Source organism: Leucoraja erinacea, chromosome 24 (assembly GCF_028641065.1).
Source record: "Leucoraja erinacea ecotype New England chromosome 24, Leri_hhj_1, whole genome shotgun sequence".
Taxonomy (NCBI): domain Eukaryota; kingdom Metazoa; phylum Chordata; class Chondrichthyes; order Rajiformes; family Rajidae; genus Leucoraja; species Leucoraja erinaceus.
Window position 1 is genome coordinate 29688612 of NC_073400.1, and position 25550 is coordinate 29714161.

The 25550-nt window shown below is 47.6% G+C and overlaps 2 protein-coding genes across 3 annotated transcripts in view; both read left to right on the forward strand.

Moving 5' to 3' along the window:
• LOC129708885 (polymeric immunoglobulin receptor-like) overlaps window positions 1-7128 on the forward strand; it is a 29439-nt gene extending 22311 nt beyond the window's left edge. The window contains exons 8-9 of one of the 2 annotated variants that reach the window (XM_055654934.1): window positions 2214-2269; window positions 5356-7128. In XM_055654934.1, the coding sequence (XP_055510909.1) occupies window positions 2214-2269; window positions 5356-5493 (194 nt within the window). In that variant the 3' untranslated portion in view covers window positions 5494-7128. The remainder of the gene's footprint in view (window positions 1-2213; window positions 2270-5355) is intronic. The other variant, XM_055654935.1, reaches the window with a different exon arrangement.
• Window positions 7129-8144: 1016 nt separating this feature from the next.
• On the forward strand, window positions 8145-25207 carry LOC129708887 (polymeric immunoglobulin receptor-like). Its single transcript, XM_055654936.1, has 7 exons — window positions 8145-10891; window positions 14405-14728; window positions 15614-15940; window positions 17995-18318; window positions 19666-19822; window positions 21493-21600; window positions 22170-25207. The coding sequence occupies exons 1-7, from the start codon at window positions 10795-10797 to the stop codon at window positions 22237-22239; spliced, it is 1407 nt and encodes a 468-aa protein (XP_055510911.1). The 5' UTR covers window positions 8145-10794; the 3' UTR covers window positions 22240-25207.
• The last annotated feature ends 343 nt before the right edge of the window (window positions 25208-25550 follow it).

The window sequence follows — 25550 nt, forward strand, 5'->3', positions numbered from 1 at the left end:
GCCGAGGTGCTGGGCAGTCCCCGCCAGGAAACGGCGCTCCAAGCCTGCTGGTAGGCCACGAGGCCGGTCGACGGGCAGCCCAGAGAAAAAGCTGCCTCACCGACCAGGTAGGGACCTAGAAGTAAAATTGCCTCCAACCCCCCACATTAAAAAGTCAATTTCTCCAACGGACGAAACACAGGACTTACTAAAAATATTTTATTTTAAAAAAAGCAAAGTAAACGGACGGCTGCTGGTTAGCAGCTGCTCCCCAAGATGGCTCCTCACATTCCCAAGTTCTAGTTATAGTTCTCAGGCTCCTGTACCTTCTTCCCGATGGCAGTGGTGAGATGGCCAGGATGGTGTGGGTCTTTGATGTAGTTGGCTGTCTTTTTGATGACGATAGATCAGACGATAGCGCCCTGGCGAGGAAAAGACTACAAAAAGTAGGAAACACTGCCCAGTCCATCATCGGCTCTGACCTCCCTGCCATCGAGGGGATCTATCGCAGTCGGTGCCTCAAAAAGGCTGGCACTATCATCAAGGACCCACACCATCCTGGCCACACACTCATCTCCCTGATACCTATAGGTAGAAGGTACAGGAACCTGAAGACTGCAACGACCAGGTTCAGGAATAGCTACTTCCTCATCTCCGTTCTAAATGGCCTACCCCTTATATTTAAAATGTGGCCCCTGGTTCTGGACTCCTCCAACATAGGGAACATGTTTCCTGCCTCTAGTGTGTCCAATCCCTTAATAATCTTCCATGTTTCAATAAGACACCCTCTCATCCTTCTAAAGTTTAGGGAGGAAACGGGAGCACCCGGAGAAAACCCACACGGTCACGGGGAAAACATGCAAACTGATGTGTTAATACTCAGATTATTTGTGTTTTCAATAAAATTAGGACATGGATCATGTGGGGCAAATAGTAATCAATTCACCTTGGCTAACGACCTCATATATCCTCAAGCCAAGTTAAGAGTATTTAATTATCAAATATATTGAAAACAGAACAATGAAATTCTTGCATGCAGCAGCTTAACAGACCCTTCAGAGAGAACAGGGAAAGCCTAAGTTACTTGTCTCATCCGACAGCATCTCCAACAATAATTCAGTGCTTGAGTTCCACGCTGAATGGTTAGACACGATCTTTGTGTTCGACTCATATGGCAGTGGGATTTGAACCCCCCCAACCTCTGGCTCACAGTGTCACCAGCTGAACGCCAGCTGACACCTGCAGGAATCTATGGAGAGGCTGCACTCGAGACGAACAATGAATAAGAATATGCCCTGACACTACAGACTCGAATCGAGCAATAGACAGAGAACAATATACAATGCTGTACATACAAGACACAAGTATGCACAAGGACAGTAACATAACGTTCCAATCATAGGAGTGATAAAATAGGTCCTGTGTGTGTGACATTCATTCAAGTCCATCCTCCATCACCACAGTATGGTTCAATTATTCATTTACTGAATTATTAAATCAGTACCAAGAGCAAGAGGAGCCATTTTGGTGTTTTCAGGTGGATTAAAGACAGGCTGACATTTAAAAAAAAATAGCAATCCTACAGTGACACATGATGTGCTTGGATGTGTTTTAAAGGGACATCTTCTGAGATATAATGTTTTCTTGCTGTTTAGTTTAGTTTAGAGATACAGCCATAAGCCCACCGAGTCCAACCAGCGTACACTAGTTCCATCCCACACACAAGGGACAATTTACAGAAGTCAATTAACCTACAAACATGCACATCTTTGGAGTTTGGTTTAGTTTAATTTAGTTTAGTTTGGAGATACAGCGTGGAAACAGGCCCTTTCGTCCCACCGAGTCCTCACCAACCAGCGACCACCCCCTACACTAGTTCTATCCTACACACAAGGGACAATTTCCAGAAGCCAATTAACGTACAAACCTGCACATCTTTGGAGTGTGGCAGGAAACCAGAGCACCCGGAGAAAATCCACGCAGGTCACGGGGAGAACGTGCTAACTCCGTACAGACAGCACCCGCAATGAGGATTGAACCCGTGTCTCCGGCGCTGTAAAGCAGCAACTCTACCGCTGCACCACTGTGCTGCTTTAAAGAAAAAAATTACCTTTCAGTCGACTTGCTTATTGCAAATGTCAAAACACACTGCAGACAACTATTCATTAAAATATGTACTGCAACGGATTAATTTTTAGTCGTATTACTGCAATCTATTTCTTTATCATCCTTAGGGAAGAAAGGAATCGGTCACAAAGAAGAAGAATATAATGCTGTCTGCAATTCTGTGGTAAGGAATTCTCATCTGATGTCTGTCTGATACAAGATACAAGATACAAGATACATTTAATTGTCATTTGGACCCCTTGAGGTCCAAACGAAATGCCGTTTCTGCAGCCATACATTACATTACAAACACATAGACCCAAGACACAACATAATTTACATAAACATCCATCACATCGCTGTGATGGAGGCCAAAAAAACTTATCTCCCCCCTGCCCTCTCCCCCCCCCCCCCATGTCAGAGTCAAAGTCAAAGCCCCCGGCTGGCGATGGCGATTGTCCCGCGGCCATTAAAGCCACGCCGGGTGGTGCGAGGTCGCACACCGGGTCTTGCTGTTAGAGCCCCCGGCGTGCGCTCGCAGAGTCCCGCGACCATTCCAAGCCGCGTGGGGCAGTGATGTAGGCCCCGCTCCAGGAGCTCTTCAACCCCGCAACTCGGGCGGGAGAAGTCGCCGTTGCGGGAGCCCTGAAAAGCGGTCTCCCTCCAGGGAGCCGCGGGCTCCCGGTGCCGCCGTCCACAGACCTGCCGTTGGAGCCTCCGACTCTCCGTTAGCAGCAGCAGCAGCAGCAGCAGCAACAGCAACAGCAACAGCAGCGCTCCTCCACCTCTCCACCCGCTCCGGACTCGGCCAGCCCCACGACGGCGACGGTGAGTCGTAGCACCAGAGTCCCCGGCTTCTTCCTGTTGGAGGCCGCTCCTCGTTGCGGCCCCAACGACAACGGAAACCCGACGAGAAAAGGTCGGGTCTCCAGTGCAGGGAGAGATTTAAAAAGTTTCCCCCCCCCCCCCACCCCCCCACCCCCCCACACACACACACCCCAACAAAAAATAACAAAAACTAAAATAAAACACAGACAGAAAATAATAAAACGCGGACAGACTGCAGAGGCCGCTGCTGACCAGAGTCGCGCTGCCCACCGGCAATGATCATTAATAGAATGTGTCTCTATGCTATCGCTTGGATATTTATTTATCCGATGTATTCTATACAATATTATTCCACATAATCCACAAAACGCCAAGTACAATCTGGGCGCATGTGAGTGCCCAAGGGTTATGGGGATCAGATGGAGTTGGTGTATAAGATTAAAAATTCAGATCACAGAACAGTACAGCACAGGAACAGGCCCTTCGGCCCACAATGTCTGCAGTTTAGTTTAGTTTATTTTAAAGATACAGTGTAGAAACAGGCACTTCGGCCCACCGAGTCCGCGCCGACCAGCAATCCCCGCACACTTACACTATCCGACACACACCAGGGACAATTTACAATTTCACGAAGCCCATTAGCGTACAAACCTGTACGACTGTGGAGTGCTGGAGGAAACCGTAGCTCCCAGAGATAACCCACGCAGGTCACAGGGAGAACGTATAAACTCCATACAGACAGCACCCATAGTCAGGATCGAACCCGGGTCACAGGCGCTGTAAGGCAGCAAATCTACCGCTGCGCCACCGTGCCGCCCCTGTACTGACAATGATAGTGAGACTAACCCCTTTCTGTCCGCACATAATCAGTATCCCTGCATATCCATGTGCTTGTCCAAGTGTCTCTTAAATGCCACTTTCATAATCTGCCTCCACCACCATCACACACAGCTGTGCAAACCAGTCACCCACCTATGTGTAAAAAAAAAGTAAACTTGGGCCTTACATGTCCTTTAAAGATTGCCCCAAACACCTTAAAGCAATGCTCTCCAGTCTGGGGAAAAAGGTTTCTGGCTGTCTCCCCTCTCAATGCCGCTCATAGTTTTATATAGGTCTCCCCTCAACCTTCGGCATTCCAGAGAACACATGGCAGATCTGTCGTAAAGAGGCAGATCATCTCCTTAGCTTCTACTTGTTGTTATCTTATGATGAGCATGGTTCAGTTACAACGTGTCACAGGGTCATCTTCATATATTCACATTATAACAGAAGTACAATATAGTCCTGTTTTAATCTAAATATATGCACAGAGTCTCTTGCCCAGAGTGGGTGAATTTGTGGCCCAGAGGACATAGGTTTAAGGTGATGGGAATCTGAGGAGTAACTATTGAAGTAGACCATTATTATTATTGCACTATATTTGTTTATTTATTGAGTGTGTGTGTATGTGTGTATATATACATACTGAAGTTTTTTTTTTCTCCCATTATGTACTATGTTTCCATATTCTGTTGTGCTGCAGCAAGTAAGAATTTCATTGTCCTATCTGGGACATATGACAATAAAACACTCTTGACTCGTGAACTTTTTTAAACAAAGGGTGGTGAGTGTATGGATCGAGCTGCCAGAGGAAGTAATTGAGGCTGGGACTATCCCAACATTTAAAAAAAGGTTAGACAGGTTTGGAGGGTTATGGACCAAGCGCAGGCAGGTGGGACATGTTGGCTGGTGTGGACAAACTGGGCCGAAGGGCCTGTTTCGACACTGTATCACTCACTCTATATAAAGATGGCTCGTTGGCAAATTGTAACTGAACCATGCTAATCATTAAAAAAATAACATAAAGTACAATATAGTCCTTTGTGCAAAATGTACAGCTAATCCATTTCATTTATTGTTCCAATTAAATCAATAGACAATAGGTGCAGGAGTAGGCCATTCGGCCCTTCGAGCCAGCACCGCCATTCAATGTGATCATGGCTGATCACCCCCAATTAGTACCCCGTTCCTGCCTTCTCCCCATATCCCCTGACTTCACTATTTTTAAGAGCCCTATCTAGCTCTCTCTTGAAAGCATCCAGAGAACCTGCCTCTACCACCCTCTGAGGCAGAGAATTCCACAGACTCCGTTTCGTCTCCGTTCTAAATGGCTTACTCCTTATTCTTGAACTGTGGCCCCTGGTTCTGGACTCCCCCAACATCGGGAACATGTTTCCTGCCTCCAGCGTGTCCAAGCCCTTAACAATCTTATATGTTTCAATGAGATACCCTCTCATCCTTCTAAACTCCAGAGTGTACAAGCCCATGATTATAACAAGAATTAAAAGAGAGCCATATTCAGCATTCTGTGGTGGAATCAATAAAAGATTTAAATTTGTTTTGGCTTAAAGATCGACGGATGACATACTGTTTAACAATAACATTTTGACCTTCTTTTGAAAGTCTTCCAGAGATGACGAAGAAGGTAAATTAAGTGACACGACCACGGATAAATCCAGCACTCAGACACAAGAAACCTTCCGCGATATTCATCAGACACCAGACCACGAAGAGAAGGAGAATCTCTCGTGCCAGAATTGATCCGTTCTCAACAATTGGATTATAATCATAGTGTATCTGCTTTCAACACTTCAAACTTGTACGTTAACTTTAATGGGTCCTTTCAACTCAGCTATTAGCTTCATTTCTACAGCCTGGCATTGAATCAGAGTCTATATGTTATTTAGATTTAGTTTTAGACTAGGGATACAGAGCAGAAACAGGCCCTTCGGTCCACCGAGTCTGCACAGACCAAAGATCACCTGTACACAGGTTCTATCCTGCAGACTAGGGACAATTTACGGAAGCCAATTAAAGTGAACAATGACCAATGATCCTGCGTACACTTGCACTATCCTACACGCCAAGGACAAGTTACAGAAGCCGATCAATCTACAAACAAGCCACCTGTCCCGCTGAGTAATGCCCCTGTCCCACTTAGGAAACCTGAACGGAAACCTCAGGAGACTTTGCGCCCCACCCAAGGTTTCCGTGCGGTTCCCGGAGGTTTTTGTCACTCTCCCTACCTGCTTCCACTACCTGCAACCTCCGGCAACCACCTGCAAACTCCGGGAACTGCACGGAAACCTTGGGTGGGGCGCAAAGTCTCCAGAGGTTTATGTTCAGGACTCCTCTAAGTGGGACAGTGGCATTACTCTTATCATTTTGCGTCTATATTCGGGGTAAACCAGCATCTGCAGTTCCTTCCTGCGCATCTTTGGAATGTGGGAAGAAGCCAGAGCACCTGGAGAAAACCTATGTGGTCACAGAAAGATCGTACAAACTCAGGATTGAACCTGGGTCTCTGGCGTTGTGAGGCAGCAACTCGACCGCTGCGCTACTATGCCACCCTAATGTCAGTGTTGTAACAGATAAATACTGCGACACTACTTGAGTAGAAGGGGTAACTCTGTACTAAACCAGAGTGAGGGTTAACTTCTCGATTCACCCTCAGACACAGACCCAATGCCTTGGTTTTACAGAGGAAATGCCTTCAAATCCTTTCATGAAGTTCTTTTCCAAAATAATTGCCATACACATAGAGTGACACAGTGTGGAAACGGGCCCTTCAGCCCAACTTGCCCACACCAGCCAACTTGTCCCAGGCTAGCTACACTAGTCCCACCAGGCCCATATCCCTTGAAACCTGTCCTATCCAAGTACCCTATCTAACTGTTTCTGAAACGTCAGGATAGTCCCTACCTCAACTACCTCCTCTGGCAGTTTGTTCCATACATCCACCATCCTTGGTGTGAAAAAGTTACCCCTCAGATTCCTATTGAATCTTTTCCCCTTCACATTACACCTATGTTCTCTGGTCCTCGATTCCCTTACTCTGGGCAAGAGACTACGTGCATCTACCCGATCTATCCCTCTCGTAATTTTATACATTTCTATGAGATCACCCCTCATCCTCCTGTGCTCCAAGGAATAGAATCCCAGCCTACTCAACCTCTCCTTATAGCTCAGACCATGTAATCCTGGCAACATCCTCGTAAATCTTCTCTGTACCCTTTCTAGCTAGACAACATCTTTCCTATAACACGATGCTTTTGAAAAACCCATCTGGTTATTATATCAATTGATCACTAATTTACTGTTCTCACCTCCAATGACAAGAGCAGCTTAGGTTAACCAATAAAATATGTTTGTTAATAAACAGCCTTTTAAACAAAACCAGGTCTGCTCTTTGGCATAATTCTTTCCTAAAAGCAAGTGATTATGCAATGCTTATACAATACTTGGGGTGCTGTGTCTGGTAATATGATTCATGTAGCTATTTATTGTAGACTGGTGCTAGTTTCGATGGAGGAACAGGCAAGGATAACATGTGGGGTATGAGAAAGATAAACATAGAAACATAGAAAATAGGTGCAGGAGGAGGCCATGCGGCACTTCGAGCCAGCACCGCCATTCATTGTGACCATAGCTGATTGTCCCCAATCAATAACCCGTGCCTGCCTTGTCTCCATATCCCTTGATTCCACCAGCCCCGAGAGCTCTATCTAACTCTCTCTTCAATCCATCCTGTGACTTGGCCTCCACTGCCCTCTGTGGCAGGGAATTCCACAAATTCACAACTCTCTGGGTGAAAACATTTTTTCTCATCTCAGTCTTAAATGGCCTCCCCTTTATTCCAAAACTGTGGCCCCTGGTTCTGGACTAGCCAACATTGGGAACTATTTTCCTGCATCTAGCTTTTCCAGTCCTTTTATAATTTTATATGTTTCTATAAGATCCCCTAAACTCCAGCGAATACAAGCCGAGTCTTTTCAATCTTTCCACATATGACAGTCCCGCCATCCCAGGGATCAATCCCGTTTGGTTGATTAGTTTGGTTTAGAGATACCGCATGGAAACTGGACTATTGATCCACCGAGTCCACGCCGACCACTGATCACCTGTACACACTAATTCTGTTATCCCACTTTCTCATTCATTCCCTACATATTTGCAACAAAATTTTCAGAGGTATTTAACCTACAAACTTGCATGGATTGGGGATGTGGAAGGAAGCCGGAGCACAAGGAGGAAACCCACGAGGTCACAGGGAGAACATTCAAACTCCACACAGACAGCACCCGTAGTGGGGATCGAACCCGGGTCTCTGGTGCTGTGAGGCAGCAGCAAACCGCTGCACCACCGTGCCGCTCTGAAGAGAGAGAGCAGGCTTGTGAGAGCAGAGCAGCAGAGCAGCAGAGCAGCAGGCCAGCTAAATGCCTCATCAGAGTGACAGCACCTTCAGCAACTTTAGACACAGTGCATAGGACAAACAGAATCAAGTGATATGGGGAGAGAGCAGGAACTGGGTACTGATTTATGTTGATCTGCCACGATCATATTGAATGGCGGTGCTGGTTCGAAGAGCCGAATGGCCTACTCCAGCGCCTATTTTCTATGCTTCTATGTTTGCATTGCGGAGCTCCCTCAGTACAACACTCCCTCCGTGCTCGGCGTTCTGGAGTGGGAACTGAACCAACATCTCTCTAACTCACTCAATAGTTTTCACCCACTGAGCTTGCACTGCAGGACCCAACACTGGGCCTTGGTGTGGCTCAGTTAGCGTGGTAAAGTCACACAGGACTCCTGCTAGAAACAGCGTGGGAAATGTTGAACTTAGACCACAGGTCTCACATTGAAAACCATGTGAAACTCAACCGCTTCTGAAATGAGGAAGCACCGCGATGACTTTTCATGTTTGCATTCAAGGAATCTGTGGCAACCTCTTTAGTTTAGCCTATTATAGTCATGTGTACAGAGGTGCAGTGAAAAGCTTTTCTGATGTATGATATCCAGTCAGTGAAAACACTATATACGATTACAATCAAGCCATACACAGGATACAGGTACAGGATAATCCGACCTCTACAATGTAATCTCACAGAGGCTGATGGGTACATGGAAGGAGCATGTCCAGAGAAGGTAGTGTAGACAGGTACTAGTAACAACATTGAAAAGCATAAGGACATGGTACGTGGATAGAAACATAGAAATTAGGTGCAGGAGTAGGCCCTTCGAGCCTGCACCGCCATTCAATATGATCATGGCTGATCATCCAACTCAGTATCCCGTACCTGCCTTCTCTCCATACACCCTCATCTCGGTTTTAAAGGATTTCCCCCTTATCCTTAAGCTGTGACCCCTTGTCCTGGACTTCCCCAACATCGGGAACAATCTTCCTGCATCTAGCCTGTCCAACCCCTTAAGAATTTTGTAAGTTTCTATAAGATCCCCCCCTCAATCTTCTGAATTCTAGCGAGTACAAGCCGAGTCTATCCAGGCTTTCTTCATATGAAAGTCCTGACATCCCAGGAATCAGTCTGGTGAACCTTCTCTGTACTCCCTCTATGACAAGAATGTCTTTCCTCAGATTTGGAGACCAAAACTGTACACAATACTCCAGGTGTGGTCTCGCCAATACCCTGTAGAACTGCAGTAGAACCTCCCTGCTCCTATACTCAAATCCTTTTGCTATGAAGGTTTTGATAGGAAAGGTTTGTAGGGACAGGGGTCAAATGCAGACCTGGTTTTTATGCTGGTGCAGCCATAACGTTGCTGCCTTACATGGTATAACAGCGCCAGATAACCAGGTTCGATCCTGGCTACAGGTGCTTGTCTGTACATAGTCTGTACTTTCTCCCAGTGACCTGCATGGGTTTTCCCTGAGAACTTCAGTTTCCTCCCACACTCCAAAGACATACAGGTTTGTAGGTTAATTGGGTTGGTGTAAATGTAAACATTTGTGTTGCTGTGCAGGGATCACTGGACGGTGCGGACACGGTGGGCCGGATGGTTTGTTTCCCCACTGTATCTCTAAACTAAACTAAACTAAAGAGGGACCAGCGTACATGGGACATCTTGATCAGCATTGGGCAAGCTGTTTCCCTGCTGTATCACTCTATGATTTTATGAATCACATCCTCAAACTCAGCTTTACCCGGTCTCCGATGCTCAAGTATGTGAATTGTCTTTCAGGGAGTTTATCTGGTGACGCGAGTGGACTTATCTGATCGCGTTTGGCAATAGACAATAGACAATAGGTGCAGCAGTAGACCATTTGGCCCTTCGAGACAGTATCACAATTCAATGTGATCATGGCTGATCATCCACAATCAGTACCCTGTTCCTGCCTTCTCCCCATATCCCTTGACTCCACTATCTTTAAGAGCCCTATCTAGCTCTCTCTTGAAAGCATCCAGAGAACCGGCCTCCACCGCTCTCTTAGGCAGAGAATTCCACAGACTCACAACTCACTGAGTGATAAAGTGTTTCCTCATCTCCATTCCGTTGGTGTCTTTTTTCTTCTGGGTATTGTTTCAACAGATGAGAAGCTGAGGAAGGCTGGACAAATTAGTGACGTGCATTTTGAGGTGGGTAAACAGATCACAAGCTCGCACGTTCCAGGAGTAGAATTTGGCCATTCGGCCCATCCAGTCTACTCTGCCATTCAAACATGGCTGGTCTCTGCCTCTTAATCCCATACAAGTTCAGACACAGTGTGCCCGCATTTGGGGGAGGGGCTTGAGGGGGTGGGCAAGGGAATGTTTGCGGTGGTGGACAGAGCGCCAGTCAAGTGGGCAAACGTCACCAGGATGAAGCAGAGCTTCGAGGAGATGCTCCAATCCAGGCAACTGGAGAGTGTTGCAGCTCACTCCTGATAGGGGCATTGTCCGTGGTGAGGAGGCTGGGGGAGGTGGTAAGTGAGTTACCAAGTTAAGTCTTGAACCACTGCAAAGTCATGTCCTGTTAAACGGAAATTGACTGTTTGACTTCAGTTGTGAAGAAGGAACAGGACAACTCAAACGCAGTGCAGGGACCAAACCGATCCAACGTAGTCGAGACATGGCGGTGGGACAGGGAGAATTCACCCACCAGAGATGGCCCAGATCCAGGGGAACAGTCGCTCTGTTGGTTCTTGTCGCTGTTGGTCTCACACCAGGTAAATCGGTGTTTTACAAAATGCTCTGTTCTTTAGAATTATTTACTAGCGCCTTGAATTATTTGTAACCACAGACCTCTCTGTACTGTGTGGGGAGCTGATGATGAATTGCTCAACACTCGTTAGTTCCTGTAGAGACTTCCATCAGCGGTTGTTGTCGTGTTGTGTGCAGCCAAGTCGGGAGATAACTATCTACAGCTTGCCTTGCCTTGTGGACCTCATTGAAACTTACTGAATAGTGAAAGGCCTGGATAGAGTGGATGGGGTGAAGATGTTTACACTAGTGGGAGACTCTAGGACCAGAGGTCGCAGCCTCAGAATTAAAGGGCGTTGCTTTAGGAAGGAGATGAGGAGGAATTTTGTGAGACAGAAACTGTGAAATTCATTGCCACAGACTGTGGAGGCCATCAATAGGTATTTCTAAGGCTGAGATGGATAGATTCTTGATCAGTACTGGTGTCAGGAGACCTGGGGAAAAGGTAGGAGGATTTAGTTGAATGGGAAAGATAGATCAGCCATGATTGATTGGAGGAGAGTAGACTTGATGGGCCAAATGGCCTAATTCTTCTCCTAGTACTAATGAACATGATCTGTTCTTCAGAATTATTTGCCAGCATCTTGAATTATTTTGAGCCACAGAGCAGACTACTGGGCTACGAGCTGCTAAAGATAAAATGCTTGCAGACTTGTTCTTCCCTGCACTAATGACTGTTGTGATGCTGTGTGCAGCCAAATTGTACACAGCTAACTCCCTGTAGAAAATGACCCCACAGCTGGCCTTGTTGATTATGGGTATAGGGGTAACTCTTGCCCCCAGAACCGAGAGTTTGCTCCACTATTCTGGTGCTAACTATCTCCAGGTGAACTTTCTCAGTGACTTGACAGCAGATCAGCTAAATGCTTTACCCCTTGCATATCTCTTGACTTCCTCCCTCTCTGACTGTTGGTCTGAAGAAGTGTCTTGACCCGAAACGTCAGCCATTCCTTCTCTCCAGAGATGCCCCCTGATCCGCTGCGTTACTCCAGCATTTAGTGTCTATCAAAGGCACACGGCACTCCCTCCACGCACTGCAATGGGAAATGTTGAACATAAACCTTAGCACATTCAAAGAAAAAACCTGTGAAAGCCAGCCAATGGGAACAGGCGAGCATCTCAAATGAGGAAGCACCAGAGTGACTGTCCAATTTAGCATCTGGAGAAGTTGTGGTAATCTCTCCCTTCTGAGAAAAACCAGCTGCCTTACAACAGACTCTGCTGCTCGAGCTGTTCTACACACTTTGCTTTCCCCAGCCTCTGAGTTCTCCTTCAAGGCATTTGTCTTGTGGCTTGTGAGCTGACCTGGACTGATGTGATGATGTGTCTCCACCTCAGCTCCTGAATCTGCAGAGTTTCACATGTGTTAGAGTCATAGAGTGATACAGTGTGGAAACAGGCCCTTCGGCCCAACTTGCCCACACCGGCCAACATGTCTCAGCAACACTAGTCCCACCTGTCCACGTTTGGTCCAAGTCCCTTCAAACCTGTCCTATCCATGTATCCAGAGGGTCCCACCCTCTCCGGAGACTAAGAAAAGCAGGTCTCCCTACTGTTCACCTAAGGTCCTTCTACAGGGGCACCATCGAGAGTATACTGACCCACGGCATCACTTCCTGGTTTGGGAGCTGCAAGGCTTATGAACAAAAACAACTTAACAGGATAGTGAAGACAGCCAGTAGGATCATTGGTGCTCCACTCCCTTTCCTGTTGGAGATCTATCAGAAGCGTAACATCAGCAGAGCCATCTCCATTATTAAGGACCCCTATCATCCATCACATCACATCTTCTCCATTCTGCCACCTGGGAAGAGGTACAGGAGCATCAGCTGCAAAACCAGCAGGATGCCCCACAGCTTCTTCCCACAGGCAATAAGACTGGTTAACGGACTGTGTCCCCTCCCCATACATCATACACCAACACATCTAACCTCGCCCATACTTTGACAGCTAGGCACCTGTCAAAGCAAAGCCACTGTTCGGTCTGAATGCCTGTTTTTATTTCAATTTTTAGGCCTATTTTAGATATGTTAATTTTAATTTTAAATCTAGTTTCTTCTGTGTATGTAAGTAGATCTACCACAGGTGGAGATAGAGTAGAGGGGTGGAGGGGGAAGAAAGGGGTAGACGGGGAGGGGGGGTGTGAGGGGGAATGGAGAAGGGGGAGAGGGGGAGGTGGGTCGTTCGCTCACGGCAGCGCTCCTGCCCCTCCAGTTGCCGTGCTTTACGCACACAGCTCGGGCTCCACCCCTCTCTCTCCCCGGGGAGAGGCGGTGAACAATACACGGAGGGCTGGGCCGGGGGTTGGGGCATCGTATACAAACATCGGCCTCAGCTCACACCCGTCTGCCCAGACCCCGGCATCCCTCTCCCTCCCTCCCACACACACACACATAACGCACAGACAACTAACACACACAACTAAGTTAAGATGGGGTAGAAACCTTTTCACCCAGAGTTGTGAATCTGTAGAATTCTCTGCCACAGAGGGCAGTGGAGGCCAATTCAAGAGAGAGTTCAAGAGAGAGTTAGATACAGCTCTTAGGGCTAATGGAATCATGGGATCACGGGAGCAAGCAGAACTGGACAGTGCCGGCTCGAAGGGCCGAATCATCCCCTCCTGCGCCTATTTTCTATGTTTATATGTTTCTATGAATCGTCATCTATCCACTTTCTCCAGAGATAGTTCCTGTTTAAGGTTGTGACCTCAATAACGGGTAGGCCATTGAGGACTCAGATGAGGAAATATCTTTTCACCCAGAGAGTTCCTCTATCTCCAGAGATAGTTCCTGTCCCATTGTGTTACTCCGGCACTTTGTGTCCTTTTGTACATTAACCAGCATCTGCAGTTCCTTGTTTCTACTAGTTCAATGGGGAAGTGGGTTGTAGTGAGATTGAACACAGGGTGGGTCAGAGTGAGTGACAGGTTGGCTTCCTGTCACATGACCACCACTCATGTCAAGCCACGCCCACAGGGAAGGAGGATCTGGGCGCCAGGTAGATTCAGAAGCAGTGTTCAAGAAGGATCTGCAGATGCTGGAAGATAGATATCGCAGTGGAGTAGACAAAGTGTTCAAGAAGGAACTCAGTTCTGCTTTCACTGGAACTTGGGGAAAAATCCCGGTGAAATGGGAATTAACACCAGCGGGAAAAGCATTAAAGTGCAACAGGATCTATGCAAAAGAAGAGACACAAAATGCTGGAGTAACTCAGCGGGACGGGCAGCATCTCTGGAGAGAAGGAAATGGGTGAGGAAACATCACCTGTCGGTTTCTCCAGAGATGCTGCCTGTCCCGCTGAGTTACTCCAGCTCTTTGTGTCTATCTTTGTGTCAACCAGCACCTGCAGTTCCTTGCTACACATGATCTATGCGAAACCATGAACCTGTCTGAACAGCACAAATGACATGTTTTTTATTGTTAAACCTCAGCTTGTGTTGCTGCAGTGTGAGTGATCTTTCATCATTAATGTGCCAACAGGGTCAAGCGGAATAACTGAACCCGAGGAGGTGAGGGGAGAGTTGGGGCAGTCGGTCACAGTGGAATGTCAGTATGGTCAGGAATACAAGGACAACAGGAAGCTGTGGAGGAAAGGTGATTCTTACCAGAAATCTTATACTGTGGTTTCTACTGATGACCCACAACAACGGAGAACATCGATGACTGATGACAAAACACACCAGATAGTTTTAGTCACCATCGACAAGCTGGAGAAGAGTGATGAAGGACGCTACTGGTGTGTGATAGTAAAGAGAAACGATTCACCCATTGAATTGGTCTCCATCTCATTGAAGGTTTCTGAAGGTAAGTTGACGATCTCTCCTCACTCTCCCAGATGTGAAAATTCCAGCCTGTGAATTCCCGGCCTCGGTCCTGACGGTGACTCGGTGCCACATCCCCGGGGGTCGCGGTAACGGGGCTGGGTGGATAACTCACTTACTGGGGTCCCGGCCCGTGGGGCCACACCAAGAGCTCACTGTCGCTGGAGCAATATGGGGGGGGGGGGGGGGGGGGGGGGGGGCTGTCAGACACCAGCCCCACGGAAGGTCCCATCTACCGGCGGTTCTGTTGCTGACGGCTCATTTCCACGAAGACGATCGCTCCGGGACCAGAACCTCTGCCGCCCCCTCACTGGGGCAGGTGGTGGGAAACCCGGGTGGAGATAGGAGTCAATGGGGGAGGGGGCAGGTTAGTAGAAGATACTTAAAATTAGAGAACCAACGTTCAAACCGTTGGGTTGTAAACTACCTGAGCCCAATATGAGGTGCGGTTCCTCCAATTTGCATGTGGCTTCACTCTGGCAATGGAGGAGGCCCAGGACAGAAAGGTCAGTGTGGGAATGGGAAGGGACATGGACAGGGTTGGCAACCGGGAGATCAAGAATGGTCTGAACCCGAAAAGGACACCTATCCATTTTCTCCAGAGATTCTGCCTGATCCGCCGAGTTACTCCAGCACTTTGTGTCTATCTTTGGTTTAAACCAGCACCTGCAGTTCCTCGCTACACATGATCTATGCAAAACCATGAACCTGTCTGAACAGCGCAAATGACATGTTTTTTATTGTTAAACCTCAGCTTGTGCTGCCGGCGGTTCTGCTGCTGGCGGCTCATTTCCCCAAAGCCGATCGCTCCGGGTCCAGAACCTCTTGCTGCAGTGTGAGTGATCTTTCATCATTAATGTGTCCACAGGGTCAAGGGGAATAACTGGACCTAAGGAGGTGAGGGGAGAGTTGGGGCAGTCGGTCACTTTGGAATGTCAGTATGGTCAGGAATACAGTGACAACAAGAAGCGATGGAGTAAAGGTTATTATTACACAAATTCTTCTACCGTGGTTTCTACTGATGACCCACAATATAGGAGAACATCGATGAGTGATAACAAAACACAACGGATAGTTTCAGTCACCATCGACAACCTGAAGAAGAGTGATGAAGGATACTACTGGTGTGTGCTGATTGTAAAGGGAATATTTCCAATCAATAAAAGGACCTCCATCTTATTGACGGTTTCTGAAGGTACGTTGACGATCTCTCCTCACTCTCCCAGATGTGAACATTCCAGCCTGGGAATTCCCGGCCTCGGTCCTGACGGTGACTCGGTGCCACATCCCCGTGGGTCGGTGTGAAGGAGGGGGGAGCACATTTACTGGGGTCCCGGCCCATGGGGCCACACCAAGAGCCCACTGTTCCAGGAGCAGTGTGTGTGTGGGGGGGGGGGGGGGGGGGGGCTCATCAATGGGGACCGGCGGTTCTGCTGCTGGCGGCTCATTTCCCCAAAGACGATCGCTCCAGGTCCAGAACCTCTGCCGCCCCTCACTGGGGCAGGGGAACAGCCAGAACCTCTGGTGCCCCCTCACCCTCTCCCCCTGCCCGTCACTGTCACACCCACCACACACACAACATCTGTAGAAAGGTCCCAACACTAAACATTGTCAGTTCATTCCTTCCACAGATGCTGCCTGACCTGCTGAGTTACTCCAGCACTTTGTGTTTTGCTCAAGATTCCAGCACCTGCAATTCCTTGTGTCTCACAAACTTTGGTGATTCATGAGTTCAGTTTATTGTTGTTGTCTGTACTGAGGTACAGGGAAAAGCTTTTACCATGTTTCCAATGATGGCCAAATCATTGGGTATTTTTAAGATTCACAGGTTCTCGATTAGTATGAGTGTCAAGCGATATGGGGAGAAGGGAAGATAATGGGGTTGAGAGGGAGAGATAGATCAGCCATGATTGAATGGCGGAGTAGACATAAATAAGCCAAATGGCCGCATTCTGCCCCTATCACATGAACTTCATAACAAGACGATTTCAGTACAGTAGTAGAGGGGTTCTTCCGCAGTTGTATCAGGCTCTGGTAAGACCACATCTGGAGTATTGTGTACAGTTTTGGTCTAATTTGAGGAAGAACATCCTTGTGATTGAGGCAGTGCAGCGTAGGTTCACGAGATTGCTCCCTGGGATGGCGGGACTGTCATATGAGGAAAGATTGAAAAGACTAGGCTCAAAACTGGAGTTTAGAAGGATGAGTGGGTTTCTTATAGAAACTTATAAAATTATAAAAGGACTGGACAAGCTTGATGAAGGAAAAATGTTCCCAATGTTGGGCAAGTCCAGAACCAGGGGCCACAGCCTTAGAATAAAGGGGAGGCCATTTCAGACTGCGGTGAGAAAAAACTTTTTCACCCAGAGAGTTGTGAATTTGTGGAATTCCGTGCCACAGAAGGCAGTGGAGGCCAAATCACTGGATGGATTTAAGAGAGAGTTAGATAGAGCTCCAGGGGCTAGTGGAATCAAGGGATATGGGGAGAAGGCAGGCACGGGTTATTGATTGGGGACGTTCAGCCCTGATCACAGTGAATGGCGGTGCAGGCTCGAAGGGCTGAATGGCCTCGTCTTGCACCTATTTTCTATGTTTCTATAACGTATGAACGAAGAATCCTCATGAGATGACTAGATCAAGGGGCTTGGTCCATCTATGGGGGCCTCAGAAGGATCCTTGCTCAAATCTCTGGATTGGGATTTGAACCCAGGAATCTCCCAACACGGAGCAAGAGCGCTCCCGACTGAGGCATCTCCGACACATCACTAAAGTGGCACAGAACGTGCTTTCAGACTTTTAATGTTCAAAAACGTCATTCACTTTATCTCCACAAGGGTCTCAAACAAGCCGCCCAGACATGGTCACCACCACCTCTACAACAATAATCCCAGTGAAATGGGAATTAACACCAGCGGGAAAAGCATTAAAGTGCACCAGGATCTATGCAAAAGGAGAGAGACACAAAATGCTGGAGTAACTCAGCAGGAAGGGCAGCATCTCTGGAGAGAAGGAAATGGGTGAGGAAACATCACCCGTCGGTTTCTCCCGAGATGCTGCCTGTCCCGCTGAGTTACTCCGGCTCTTTGTGTCTATCTTTGGTGTAAACCAGCACCTGCAGTTCCTTGTTACACATGATCTATGCGAAACCATGAACCTGTCTGAACAGCACAAATGACATGTTTTTTATTGTTAAACCACAGCTTGTGTTGCTGCAGTGTGAGTGATCTTTCATCATTAATGTGCCCACAGGGTCAAGGGGAATAACTGGACCCGAGGAGGTGAGGGGAGAGGTGGGGCAGTCGGTCACTGTGGAATGTCGGTACGATCGGAAATACAAAGACAACGACAAGCTATGGAGTAAAGGTGATTATTACCTGTCATCTCCTACCGTGGTTTCTACTGATCACCCACAACAAGGGAGAACATCGATGACTGATGACAAAAAACAACGGATAGTTTCAGTCACCATCGACAACCTGGAGAAGAGTGATGAAGGATACTACTGGTGTGTGATAGTAAAGGGAATATTTTCAAGCGATGAAAGGACCTCCATCTCATTGACGGTTTCTGAAGGTACGTTGACGATCTCTCCTCACTCTCCCAGATGTGAACATTCCAGCCTGGGAATTCCCGGCCTCGGTCCTGACGGTGACTCGGTGCCACATCCCCGGGGGTCGGGGTGAAGGAGGGGGGAGCACATTTACTGGGGTCCCGGCCCATGGGGCCACACCAAGAGCCCACTGTCCCAGGAGCAGTGTGTGTGTGTGTGTGTGGGGGGGGGGGGGGGGGGGGGGGGGGGCTCATCAATGGGGACCGGCGGTTCTGCTGCTGGCGGCGCATTTCCCCAAAGACGATCGCTCCGGGTCCAGAACCCCTGCCGCCCCTCACTGGAGCAGGGGAACAGCCAGAACCTCTGGTGCCCCCTCACCCTCTCCCCCTGCCCATCACTGTCACACCCACCACGCACACAACATCTGAAGAAGGGACCCAACCTTAAACATTGTCAGTTCATTCCTTCCACGGATGCTGCCTGACCTGCTGAGTTACTCCAGCACTTTGTGTTTTGCTCAAGATTCCAGCACCTGCAATTCCTTGTGTCTCACAAACTTTGGTGATTCATGAGCTCAGTTTATTGTTGTGGTCTGTACTGAGGTACAGGGAAAAGCTTTTACCATGTTTCCAATGAGGGCCAAGTCATTGGGTATTTTCAGGTGGAGATTGACAGGTTCTCCATTAGTACGGGTGTCAAGCGATATGGGGAGAAGGCAGGAGAATGGGGTTGAGAGGGAGAGATAGATCAGCCATGATTGAAAGGTGGAATAGACTCAATGGGCCAAATGGCCTCAATCTGCCCCTATCACTTATGAACTAATGAACTAAGAATCCTCAAGAGATGAGTGATATAGACTTTACACTGAGCCACACAAACTGTACAAGATGAGACACTCAACGGGTCGGGCAGCTTCTGTGGAGAGAGAATGAGAGTTAATGTTTCAGGTAAATACCTCCAACCAAATTGCATTATTTCCAATTCAGTCCGCGTGATGAAAATAGTCCATGGATCCTCCCGCTCCCAAGTTCTTCTCCATTGTAGAAAAGATGTGCCTAACTCTAGCAGCAGGCAGATAACACAGCCTGTGGGACTCTGAAGGGCATGAAAGAAGTCTCTGAATGCTTGTGACCATCTGGTGGCATCTTAATGGGTGAGTCTCCGGTCTAGATCAAGAGGCTTGGTCCATCTATGGTGGCCTCAGAAGGATCTTTGCTCAAATCTCTGGATTGGGATTTGAACCCAGGAATCTCCCCACACGGAGCAAGAGCGCTCCCGACTGAGGCATCTCCCACACATCACTAAAGTGGCACAGAACGTACTTTCAGACATTTAATGTTCAAAAACGTCATTCCCTTTATCTCCACAAGGATCTCAAACAAGCCACCCAGACATGGTCAGCACCACCTCTGCAACAATAAGCACAAAGGCTTCCACCACAACCATTCTGACCACCATGCCTCAAGATGCACCAACCACCAAGGCAGCAAGTTCCACAGAGTCTCCTGGTTCAACACCTACAAACAGGTTAGTAACTCGAAGAGCCAACTCAGCCTCACCTGAGAACCAATTAGTTCAGTTCAATTCAGCTCAGTTTAAAGATACAGCATGGAAATGGGCCCTTTGGCCCACCGAGTCCGCTCTGAGCAGCGATCACCCCATACACCAGTTCTGTTCTACACACTAGGGGCAACTTACTACAAACCCGCACGTCTTTGGAATGTGGGAGGAAACTGGAGAACCCAGAGTAAACTCTTGCGATCACATGGAGAACGTACAGACTCTGCACTGACAGCACCGGTATCAGGATCGACCCCGCGTCTACTGTGCTGTGAGGCAGCAACTCTACCGCTGAGCTGACATCTCAATGGGCGAGCCTCATGTCTAGATCAAGGGGCTTGGTCCATCTATGGTGGTTTAGGAAGGATCCTTGCTCAAATCTCAGGTTTCGGATTCGAATCAAAAATCTCCCCACACAGAGCAAGATCGCCCCCAACTGCAGCATCTCCCACACGTCACTAAAGTGGCACAGAACGTGATTATAAACATTTAATGTTCAAAGACTTCATTCACTTTATCTTCACAAGGGTCTCAAACATATCACCCAGATATCCTCACCACTTTGGTGTGTGTGTGTGTGTGGGGGGGGGGGGGTTGCACGGTGGCGCAGCGGTAGAGTTGCTGCCTTACAACGCTTGTAGCGCCAGAGACCCAGGTTCGATCCCGACTACAGGTGCTGCCTGTACGGGGTTTGTACGTTATCCCCACGACCGCATGGGTTTTCTCTGAGATCTTTGATTTCCTCCAACACTCTAAAGACATACAGGTATGTAAGTAGATTGGCTTGGCGTATGTGTCAATTGACCCTAGTGTGTGTGTAGCCTAGTGTTAGTGTGCGAGGATCGATGGTCGGTGTGGACTCCATGGGCCGTCGGGCCTGTTTCCGCGCTATATCTCAAAATTAAACTAAACTGGATTAAAATATGGTCACCACCACCTCAGGAACCACCACACCCACTCTGCCTCCGGAAGCATCGACCACCAGGAGCTCCTGGTTCATCGCCTCGACACAGGTCAGTGACTCAAAGTCCCAGTACTTTGAGAAAGCGTGGCTGATCATATTCCAGTCCATTGATAAATACTCCTTGGCCCTGACTAAAGTCCATCTGTCCTTAGTACACCCAGTGGCCCTACCATTGTGAATGTCTACCCTTACATGATGCCAAAAACAAATAACGTCACACTTATCATGGTTCAATACCTGCTGGCATTGCTCTGCCCAACATACCAGTTGCTTCTTATCCCTCTGTGGTCTATGATTATCGTACTATCCAAAATGAGACAATGTTGATGTAATCTGTAAACTCGTAAATCATACTTCCAACATTAACATCTAAGGCCGGCAGATGGGACTAGTGTAGATAAGGACATCTTGGTCGGCAATGGGGAAATTGGGTCAAAGGACATGTTTTCGTGATCTATGTCTGACCATCAAAATGAACATCTAAGTTGTTAATGTAGTCATGGAACACCTCCAAGGAATGGGTGCATGTTGCGATATTAACATCTCACCAATGTCCACGCCAAAATCTTGGATCACACTGAATGATTCCGTGTGCAATATGATGAAAGAAAATTACCAGCGTTGATCTGTGGTAACTCTGTGTGGAAGTAATAATATTTCATTGGATTTCCAGGGACATCGTGCTGAATGTTCGCCGTGTTTGGGGTGTGTTACGCTGGGTACTCTTTGGAATTCTGCTTCTCTTCCCGGTTTCCATCAGCTGTGTGACAACTTTGAAAAGGTGAAAGTTTGCAATCTCTTTACTCTGATGTTCACATTAAATTCAACTGGAAATGATGGGAATTTACTTTCGATTTGTAGAGATAAAGTGTGGACATACAGCGCCCTCCATAATGTTTGGGACAAAGACCCTTCATTTATTTATTTGCCTCTGTATTCCACAATTTGAGATTTGTAATTGAAAAAATCACACGTGGTTAAAGTGCACATTGTCAGATATTATTAAAGGGTATACAGCCAATCAAGTCCGCGCCGACCAATGATCACCCCGTACACTCGCACTATCCTACACACGAGGGACAATTTACAATTATACAGAGGCCAATTAACCTACAAAACTACACGTCTTTGGATTGTGGTAAGAAACCGGAGCACCTGGATAAAACCCACGCTGTCAGAGGCAGAACATACAAACTCCGTACAGACAGCACCCGTAGTCATGATCAAACCCGGGTCTCTGGCGCTGTAAGGCAGCAACTCTACCGCTGCGCCACTGTGCCGCCCTGGGTCATTTCCTCGGGTAAAATTTGATGGTGGAGATTATAAACTGTGTTTTAATTGTTATTCAAGGAAAAAAACAGCCAAGACCTTGGAGATGAGGTCGGCAGTGGTGGAGGAAGGAGAGGAACAGCGCCGGTGAGCTGGCTGGGTGAGGCCTCACCTCGCATGGAGACGGCCGTGGGAGGCGAGGGGAAAAGGGTGCGTTGGTGGGTCGAGGTGTGGGCGGAGTGCGAGTGGGCTGCTGGAGGCCCTGCAGCAGCCGGTGGATCGGGTGCCGCTGGAGGTCCTGCAGAGGTCGGGGATGAGCGTACGGTTCGGACACGGCCTGCAGCGGCACGGAGCGGTGGTGGAGGCACCGACAACATCGCCAGGCCAGGCCGACCCCTGCAACTCCCACCCAGTGCCGTCTCCATGACAATGGGCCTTTAAGCCCAAAATAAAATGGGCCTTTAAGCCCAGTTTGATGTTTAAGAATATAAGATACTGCCAGTAATGTGGCAACTCTTGTGTACTGCATCATATAATCTGCTATTAATACTCTTGTTCTTAGCTTCAGCTGTGCTTATATCAAGTAAGATTTTTACTGAATTCTATACAAAAGAAATGTCACTGTACCCATGTGCATGAGACAATAAAGTATCATTGAACCATTGAACAATGGGGATATAAAAACGGTTAAATGATTACAAGTATTGAACTGTGGACACGCGTTAGAAGAATAAGATAAAAATGAAGGGTAATCGTTATATCAATATTGTTATTCTGACGGAATGACGCCCAATAATCATCGTTTAGCTTTTCAGGGCCAGAGAGGGTGTTCACCAGTTGGAGATGTACAAATCTCATCACCTTGACCCTACAGCATCACCACACCACACCTATGTCCAATCTACCTTGACCACTTGAGGAGGAATTTCTTTAGCCAGAGGGTGATGAATCTGTGGAATTCATTGCCACAGGCGGCTGTGGAGGTCAAGTCAATGGATATTTTTAAATTGGAGATTGACAGGTTTACTCAGGGTGTCAAAGGTTGAGGGGAGAAGGCAGGAGAATGGGATGGAGGGGGAAAGATAGATCATCCATGATTGAATGGCGGAGTAGACTCGATGGAGCAAATGGCCGAATTCTGTACCTATGTTTGCAGACACGTCTGTACATCCTGACATTCACCCAAAAGACAGCAGAACATAGACTAGAACTCAAAGCTGGCTTTCCAGAATGTGAACTTTTAACTTTACTACCAATTGAATTGCTGTGTGAAACCCTGCACATTGAATAATGATTAAAATAATCCAATGTAATAAAAGATGGCTGAATTTTTGTCATAAAGTCATAAGTGATAAGAGTAGAATTAGTTTGGTTTAGAGATAGCGCATGGAAACAGGCCCATTGATCCACCGAGTCCATGCCGACCACTGATCACCTGTACACACTATGTTTAAGAAGGAACAGCAGATGCTGGAAAAGCGAAGGTAGACAAAAACGCTGAGTTTCTCCAGCATTGTTGTCTACCTGTACACACACTAGTTCTGTTATCCCACTTTCTCACCCATTCCCTACAGATTTGCGACAATCTTCCAGAGGTATTTAACCTACAAACTCGCATGGATTAGGGATGTGGGAGGAAGCCGGAGCACCTGGAGGAAACCCATGAGGTCACAGGGAGAACATTCAAACTCCACACAGACAGCACCCGTAGAGAGGATCGAACCCGGGTCTCTGGCGCTGTGAGGCAGCAGCAAACCGCTGCACCACCGTGCCGCCCTGAAGAGAGAGAGCAGGCTTGTGAGAGCAGACAGCACAGCAGCAGGCCAGCTAAATGCCTCATCAGAGTGACAGCACCTCCAGCAACTTTAGACACAGTGCTTAGAACAAACGGAATCAAGGGATATGGGGAGAGAGAAGGAACTGGGTACTGATTTAGGTTGATCTGCCACGATCATATTGAATGGCGGTGCTGGTTCGAAGGGCCGAATGGCATACTCCAGCGCCTATTTTCTATGCTTCTATGTTTCCATTGCGGAGCTCCCTCAGTACAACTCAGTACAACAGTTACAGAGATAGGTTGAATAAGTTAGGCCTTTATTCTCTGGAGCGCAGAAGGTTAAGGGGGGACTTGATAGAGGTCTTTAAAATGACGAGAGGGATAGATTCTCAAAGCTTTTCCCTTTGAGAATAGGGAAGATTCAAACAAGAGGACATGACTTCAGAATTAAGGGACAGAAGTTTAGGGGTAATATGAGGGGGAACTTCTTTACTCAGAGAGTGGTAGCGGTGTGGAATGAGCTTCCAGTGGAAGTGGTGGAGGCAGGTTCATTGATATCATTTAAAAATAAATTGGATAGGCATATGGATGAGAAGGGAATGGAGGGTTATGGTATGAGTGCAGGCAGGTGGGACTAAGGGGAAAAAAAGTTGTTCGGCATGGACTTGTAGGGCCGAGATGGCCTGTTTCCGTGCTGTAATTGTTATATGGTTATATGGTTAACTCTCCCTCCGTGCTCGGCATTCTGGAGTGGGAACTGAACCAACATCTCTCTAACTCACTCAATAGTTTTCACCCACTGAGTTTGCACTGCAGGACCCAACACTGGGCCTTGGTGTGGCTCGGTTAGCATGGTAAAGTCCCACAGGACTCCTGCTAGAAACAGCGTGGGAAATGTTGAACCTAGACCACAGGTCACTCATTGAAAAACCATGTGAAACCCAACCCATTCTGAAAGTCTCAATGACTTCATTTTTGCATTCAAGGAATCTATGGCAACCTCTTTAGTTTAGCCAATTATAGTCACGTGTACCGAGGTGGAGTGAAAAGCTTTTCTGTGTGTATGCTATCCAGTCAGTGAAAACACTGTATATGATTACAATCGAGCCGTCCGCAGGTACAGGATAAAGGGAATAATGTTCAATGCAAGATACAGTCTAGTAAAATCCGATTAAAGATAGTTCCAAGGTCTCGAACGAGGTAGTTGGGAGGTCAGGACCACTCTGAAGGGTCCCATCGAGAAATGTTACCCATCCTTTTTGTCCAGAGAAGCTGCTTGACCCGCTGAGATGCTCCAACATTTTCTGCCTATCTGTGGTATAAACCAGCATCTGCAGTTCCTTGTTTCTACATTCCACCCTTGTAGTCTTGTGTGCATCTAATTTGGACACAACAAGTTCCCTTTAAAAAACAACAACTATCCTACAGATGACTTTGGTGTCCTTGGTTGATGGGATACCTCTTGCCCCAGAACAAGGAGATCCTCCACTATTCTGGTGCGAACCATTACAAAATGCTCTGTTCTTTAGAATTATTTACTCAGCGCCTTGAATGATGTTTAGCCACGGGCCTCACTGTACTGGGTGAGGTGCTAATGATAAACTGCTCAACACTCGATCGTTCCATCAACGGTTGTCGTCGTGTTGTGTGCAACCAAATTGCACACAGCTAGCTCCCTGTAGAGA

What these genes read in the sequence shown, in the direction of transcription:
- LOC129708887 (XM_055654936.1), top strand. Translation starts at nt 10,795, where the DNA reads ATGGCGGTGGGACAGGGAGAATTCACCCACCAGAGATGGCCCAGATCC. An exon ending in CGCTGTTGGTCTCACACCAG is followed by an intron (nt 10,892 to 14,404) that starts GTAAATCGGTGT and finishes ATGTGCCAACAG; the next exon opens with GGTCAAGCGGAATAACTGAA. An exon ending in CTCATTGACGGTTTCTGAAG is followed by an intron (nt 18,319 to 19,665) that starts GTACGTTGACGA and finishes TATCTCCACAAG; the next exon opens with GATCTCAAACAAGCCACCCA.